The sequence below is a fragment of the Crocodylus porosus genome, unplaced genomic scaffold, assembly GCF_001723895.1.
Source record: "Crocodylus porosus isolate Cpor-Errol unplaced genomic scaffold, CroPor_comp1, whole genome shotgun sequence".
NCBI lineage: Eukaryota > Metazoa > Chordata > Crocodylia > Crocodylidae > Crocodylus > Crocodylus porosus.
The window spans coordinates 423401-429400 of record NW_017728952.1 but is presented as its reverse complement, the minus strand read 5'-3'; the positions used below and the strand labels follow the sequence as shown (position 1 = coordinate 429400).

General features: G+C 43.7%; 1 protein-coding gene across 5 annotated transcripts in view; it reads left to right on the top strand.

Moving 5' to 3' along the window:
* Nucleotides 1–6000, top strand: part of FRAS1 (Fraser extracellular matrix complex subunit 1) — a 360126-nt gene that overhangs the window by 216473 nt on the left and 137653 nt on the right. For all 5 annotated transcript variants that reach the window (XM_019556365.1, XM_019556367.1, XM_019556366.1 and 2 more), the window contains 3 exons: nucleotides 2787–2939; nucleotides 3863–4009; nucleotides 5530–5676. In XM_019556365.1, coding sequence (XP_019411910.1) covers nucleotides 2787–2939; nucleotides 3863–4009; nucleotides 5530–5676 — 447 coding nt within the window. The remainder of the gene's footprint in view (nucleotides 1–2786; nucleotides 2940–3862; nucleotides 4010–5529; nucleotides 5677–6000) is intronic.

Below are 6000 nucleotides of genomic sequence, written 5' to 3'. Positions count from 1 at the left end.
CTGAAATAGGCTCACTCTACAAGCACTTAGAAACCTTTAACGTGTCATTTTTTTCTTGTTTTTTAGGAGTTATAAGTCTGGTTAACTGAACTCAGGCACTTTCTGTTTCTTAGTGTCTAACATCTAAGCAGAGGCATTAATTTTCTGCTTGTGACTGTGGTATTTGTATTTGTTGATTTGTGTATTTGTTTTGCCTAGCCAACAGGTATCTCCATCTACTTGGTACCTGGAGGGATTCCAGTAAGCGGTAAAAGCATTTTAATGGTAAATAGAAAACTTACTAGGTTGGGGGTGCTCAACCCCTGGCCTGCAGGCCAAATCTTTCCCTTGGCCCTGGGGCTCCCCATGAGTCATGGCTCTGTGTGCTAGTTTGGGCACACAGGGTGGCATGGGACCAAATACCAGCATATGGGATTGTAGAGGGGGCGGGAGAGAAACTGGCTTCCTGGTAGCCCACCCAGTAGCAAGTTGTAAGGAAGGCTTGCAGACTACCCTGTCCCTGTTGCCTCCCCGCAGTGGCAATGGGCACAGGGCTGCAGTGATGGCAGGGGCTGACAGGGTAGCAAAACTATTCCCTGCTCTTGGGCAGCCCAAGGCTGAGCATGTTAAATGACTTGTGAGGGCTGGCAATGCTGGGTTGATGGCATTCCCTGCTCTAAGGCAGCTCCAGAGCCCCGCACTTGAAAGGGCTCCAGGGCAGCCCTTGTGTCCATCAGCTCTTGCCGTGGTGGCAGCAGCTGATCAGGCAGACCTGCCAGTGAGCCCTTCCATCTCACTCACAGGCTCCCCATTTCCCCCTGCCTGGAAAGTGCACCTTTGTGGCACTCTAGCCAGCGGGCTCTGAATGTGTGGCTGTCCATAATACCTAATACTTTTGTAACACTACCAACTTTGTAGCACTTTAAAAATAACATCTCTCAGGGCCCTGTGGTATCTCTTCCATGCTGTACAATTAAGGTGGATGGTTTTGCTGCAATGAACCATGAAATGCCAAATTGTGCTGCTCTGTGCCTACCCTTGACATCAAGAGGCATAAGTACATATTCAAAAGCCAGTTTTTCACTTTAATCCTCATATCTGTTTCTCCTTCCCTTTGATTGTCACTTCTCCATTTGCAAGGGTAGGTGTTTAGGGTAGGGACTGTGGTTCTTTTGTATTGTATGAAGTGTCTATTGAGCTGGTTGTCTGCCATTTTGATATCTGTATGCTCTTTTGGTGCTAGATGACTAAGTAATGATAACCCTGTATGACTACTCTGGAAAGGTTGAAGGCATGCAGTAGCAAGAGCCCCAGGCAGTGGGATATACTGGGGGTCAGGGGGAAAATGTTAATGACCTTGTATACTGAATTTGCTGCTATAGACCACATTCTGCCTGCAGCTGCATATGCACACATCCCCCAATGAGTTCTGTGAAGTTGACTTGTGTGTAACCAATGGGAAAATTACTTCAGGGATAAGGCTCTAATTTCTACTCCTTTCCAGCAGAAAGTGTGTGTCCTGCTCCTTTAGGCTCCTTTGAAGATCCTAGCTTTCACCTTTAGAGTAAAATTAACTTCATGAACAGTGCGTGTCCCTGGCGGCTGGGAGGACACAGCTGCACCGCTGCTGGACTGTTAGCAGTGGCGGGGTGTAGCAAGTGCCGGCCACCCGCAGGTGCCTCTGGTATCAGTGGCAGTGGCCGGGGTGATCAGGGCTGGCAGCGGGGTGGTGAGTTGCGCATTTTTTGAGGAGTGTAATAACAGTGTAATAACAATGTTGGCCGTGCCTTTTTGCAGGGGGTGCACTGCCATGTGCAGGGGGTGCACATGCACCCACATGTACCCCTATGCATTGCCCCTGATTACCTTGTAAGCCGTAGTGAAATTTTTCAGGGACAAAGGACAGCAAGTTTTAACTTTCAATAGGTACTTGACAGGAGTCCAGGTACTAGGATCCAACCTCATTATTACACTTCTTTCAAGACAGTCTTATAATTTCCTGAATTACCATAATGAGGATTAATTTGACTTCCAGGATACCTTACATTGTGCCTATGTCTGTACAAAAGACTTGTTATAAAACCTTTTGAAACTCCCATGGTTCAGGAGGAGGTCAGGAGCCATTCGTTTGAGTGCTGCTGAAACAGAGGTTTATGAGGCAATCTAATCTTGCTGCAAATGTCATTCTTGGCTTGGCTTCTCAGCCTTTTTTGGGACCCAGGAGGGTGCTCTATTGTGTGGGAAAGCCTGGGCAACATAAACTGCAGGAGCAAAGAGATGCAGTTGCATAGGTCTTGTTTTTCCTGTAGGGCTAAAATCTAGGTAGCCAGCAGAAAGGCTTTCAGAAGGGTCCATCTGCAGGCGAGTCTTAAAAAAAGTCAGAGCTGGAGTTTTAGCAGGGACTGTCTTTAAGCCCCTCCTCTTTGGGAAGAAGTCAGGGAGGATACTTGAACACAGCAAAAGGGAAATCATTCAAGCAATGTGTACATGTTTTGGTGCTAAGCAAGCACAGGAAAGACCTTAGTATCTGAAAATAATGTCATTATGCAGGTGAAAGGGAAGCTAAGCCCAATAATGGCTAATGTCATTGTACTGAACCTCCAGAAAGGCAGTCATTGCATCTGGTCCTATGCCCCTTTTACATCAAATGAGAATTGCACCTAAATACTGACTAACAAGGCTCTTAGTGTTGCTTTCTTTATATATTTCTCACATTCTCCCAGTGTGGTTGCTCCCGTGCATGACTGTTTTGTCAGTTGCTGTCACAATCAATGTTCAGTTGTCTTCATTAATGTTTTTCCCTTTAGACTGCCATCCCCTGTGCCATCAATGTGTGGCTGATCTCCACAACACTGGCAGCATCTGCCTGAAGTGCCAGAATGCCCGTCACTTCTTACTGGGAGATCATTGTGTTCCTGACTGCCCCATGGGATACTATACAGAAAATGGAGCCTGTAAAAGTGAGTAGCATCTGAAGGCAGAAGCTAGTGAGAAGACATCAGGATCTGCTTGACAGCTGCCATGAAATCATTCCTTTTGAGGCAGTGGGGTGCAGTGGATGTGGTACTGAACCAAGACATAGAGGACTGGGGTGCTAATAGTTTCTGCTACTGTTCTACTGTGTGATCCTTGGCAAGTCACTTCCCCTTTCTGTGCCTCTGTTTCCACTTCCATCTTTTGTCTGTCTTTAAACTGAAGGGTGCCTGGAACAGGGCCTCCCTCTTGCTTTGTCTTTGTATCGTGCCCATCCCAGTGTATGCCTGCTTTCGGTGGGCCTCTAAACACTGTTGTAATACAAGAACAACAGATGCCAGACAGCAAGAAGGTTATATGAAAGAGAAGGTGGTTGCTCAAGAAGGTGGTTGCTCTGGGAAGTGATGGTTTAGGCGGTTTTTTTTTGGGTGAAAATGGTTATAGAGATCCAAGGATAATGTTAAGAGGCAAAGTCATCTTTTAGATACCCTTTACCAGGCTCCCACTATGACTCCCTAGCCCATCCACATGATGAGAGAACAATATTAGGAGATCATTCTTCAAAGGGACATCTTGGGTATCCATCTGTCTTTGCTCATAAAGGATGGAACTGCTGATGTAGGAGACTTAAGTATAATGGGTAGAGAATCCTGGGCCGCCTGAAGTCATTAGCAAAATCCCCCTGACTACATTGGCTATCACCCTATACATGTAGTAAGTAGACCCTGGATTAGCCTACAGGGATATTTCAAATTGAGAACATCTTTAAATCCTTAAATGGCATTTTACTGAGGTTGCTCAGCATCACAGGAGAAGTGCCTTAAAGAGCACTTTTAAAGGATCTGTAGAGACCTGCTTAGAAGACTTGTTTTTCTTTGAATGGAAGCTTTTGTTTTTTCCTTCTCTTTAGGGTGTCACCCCTCATGCAAAACATGCAGCAGCAGAAGCCCTTTTTCATGCTCTTCCTGTGAATCCAGTTTTGTTTTGTCCCACACTGGCTTGTGCACTTCAGCCTGCTTCCCTGGACACTACACGGATGGGAGCCAGACATGCAAATGTAAGTGCCCCTCATTACGTGCTCCCTCTTCTGCAAAATGGAGTTGCAGATGCTTTCTGGGCTTTTCAAGGGTGTCACTTTCGACAAGAAAAGCCTTTAAATGTCTTCATCATCTGACAGATGAAAATGATAAAGTATGGGTAGTGAATGGATATGCCAGTTCCTGAAACTTTCATCCTATAGCATGCTTTGGGTGTAAAGTCAATGGCAAATTTGCTATTGACTTGAGTAGAAGTGGGCTTGGGGTCTTTCTCAAAACATTGTGGATGCCTTTATGAAGAGCATGAACTAAGCTTCATAAATTGTTAATAACATTACTCTGCAGCAGGGACCAGAAGAAGCAACTGTTGGCTTCCCTGTTTAATAAGAATAGTTAATTTCAGTGGAGCTCGACCTTGAGTCTGTGCTGAACTGTGAGAGCCTTTGGTCATCAAAACAAGTCTGTCAGGCTTGTTTTTCTGTATATGTGGGGGCCATATTTTCAGAACTTTGCCTGTATGATTCTGTAGACAAAATTGAACTTGCATTTGATCAAGCAAGTACTCTGATTGTATTTGAGTTAACTAGTTATTTGAGCATACAATTAACATACCTAACTGGCATTTGTATACACAACTGATGCATTTTCTAGCACAACTGTGGCACTTGCAAGTGAGGTATGCAAACCCACAAAATTTTTTGACTCTGTGGGTCTGAGAATATTGGGTCTGACTGTATTGTTCCCCTCCAAATGGCTGCCTGTTATTAAAAGCATAGTGTAGGCAGGTCAGTGTCACACAGGACTTTCAGTACCTAGGCTACACTGTGTATAATTCCTTTTTGTTCTTTTGCTATTAAATAGTATAGCCAAGAGTTCTAGTATTAGTGCTGAATACAGTTTAGAATTGGCTGAACATCCTGAGAAATTCAGGCTCCTGGTATCAAAGAGTTGAGGTGCAATATTTTGAATGTTGATTTGTGAACTGCCACATTATTTTTTTCTTGTCCATATGCATTTCAAAACACCTCTTATTTCTAGCAACAAGTAATATATACAAGCAGGAAATGCTTGGTGAAATATTAGTACTTATGTGACATAGAAGGTCTTAATGGTCCATTTTGGCATTCAGATCTATGAATCTTCATACAAATGCTCTAAGAAAACTTCTTTGGAAATATGAATTTGAGTTCAAAGCTGGAAGTTGGTTCTCTGAATTATCAGTCCATATGCTCTTTCCAGATGTGAGAAGGCCATACCTCACCTTATATTGATGTCAGACAGCTCTGTTTGGTAAGCACAGAGAACAGAATTAACAAGTTCTATGTCCAGCACTCTTTTTTGCCTGGAGAGAGGATTTTCACTTTGTTGGCCCTGGGTATGGTAGCAAATGAAAATTTTCTAGAAGCTGCTCCAGAAGACACTCCAAAGAGTAGTTTCCATAGTAAAGATGCAGGCAATTCTAATATCATTTAACCTGCACAGCTGCCTAGTGATTCAACAATTGCAACATTTTTTCCTCTGTATTTCTCTCCATATACAGCTTGCAATAGCCAGTGTCTGAGCTGTGAGTCGACGGCAGGCTGTACATTATGCAGAGATTTGAGTAAGGTCCTGTTGTTTGGCGAATGCCAGTATGAAAGCTGCACTCAGCAGTATTATCTTGATTTCCTCACTAAGACTTGCAGAGGTGAGACATATATTGTTGAAATATAAAGTTTAGTTTGTGCTTATACTCTGGGGTACTGCAGCAAAGTCTGCTTAGGTGATCTGCTACCAAGTGGTTTTTACTTCCTTCTTTTTTTCAGCTGTCTGCTGCCCCATGCCCTAGTTCTCTGTGAATAACAAGATTAGTGTAAATCCTTCCCTTGTAAATGATTTAGTAAGGGAGTCATCAGACTTTGCAAGGGTCAGGTTTTGCAATTTACTCAGATGTGGGTCAACTGAGTAATGAGTAAGCTTAACATTCTAAATCTTTTTTAAAATTCTTGTATAGTCTTGTGTATTTACCTGA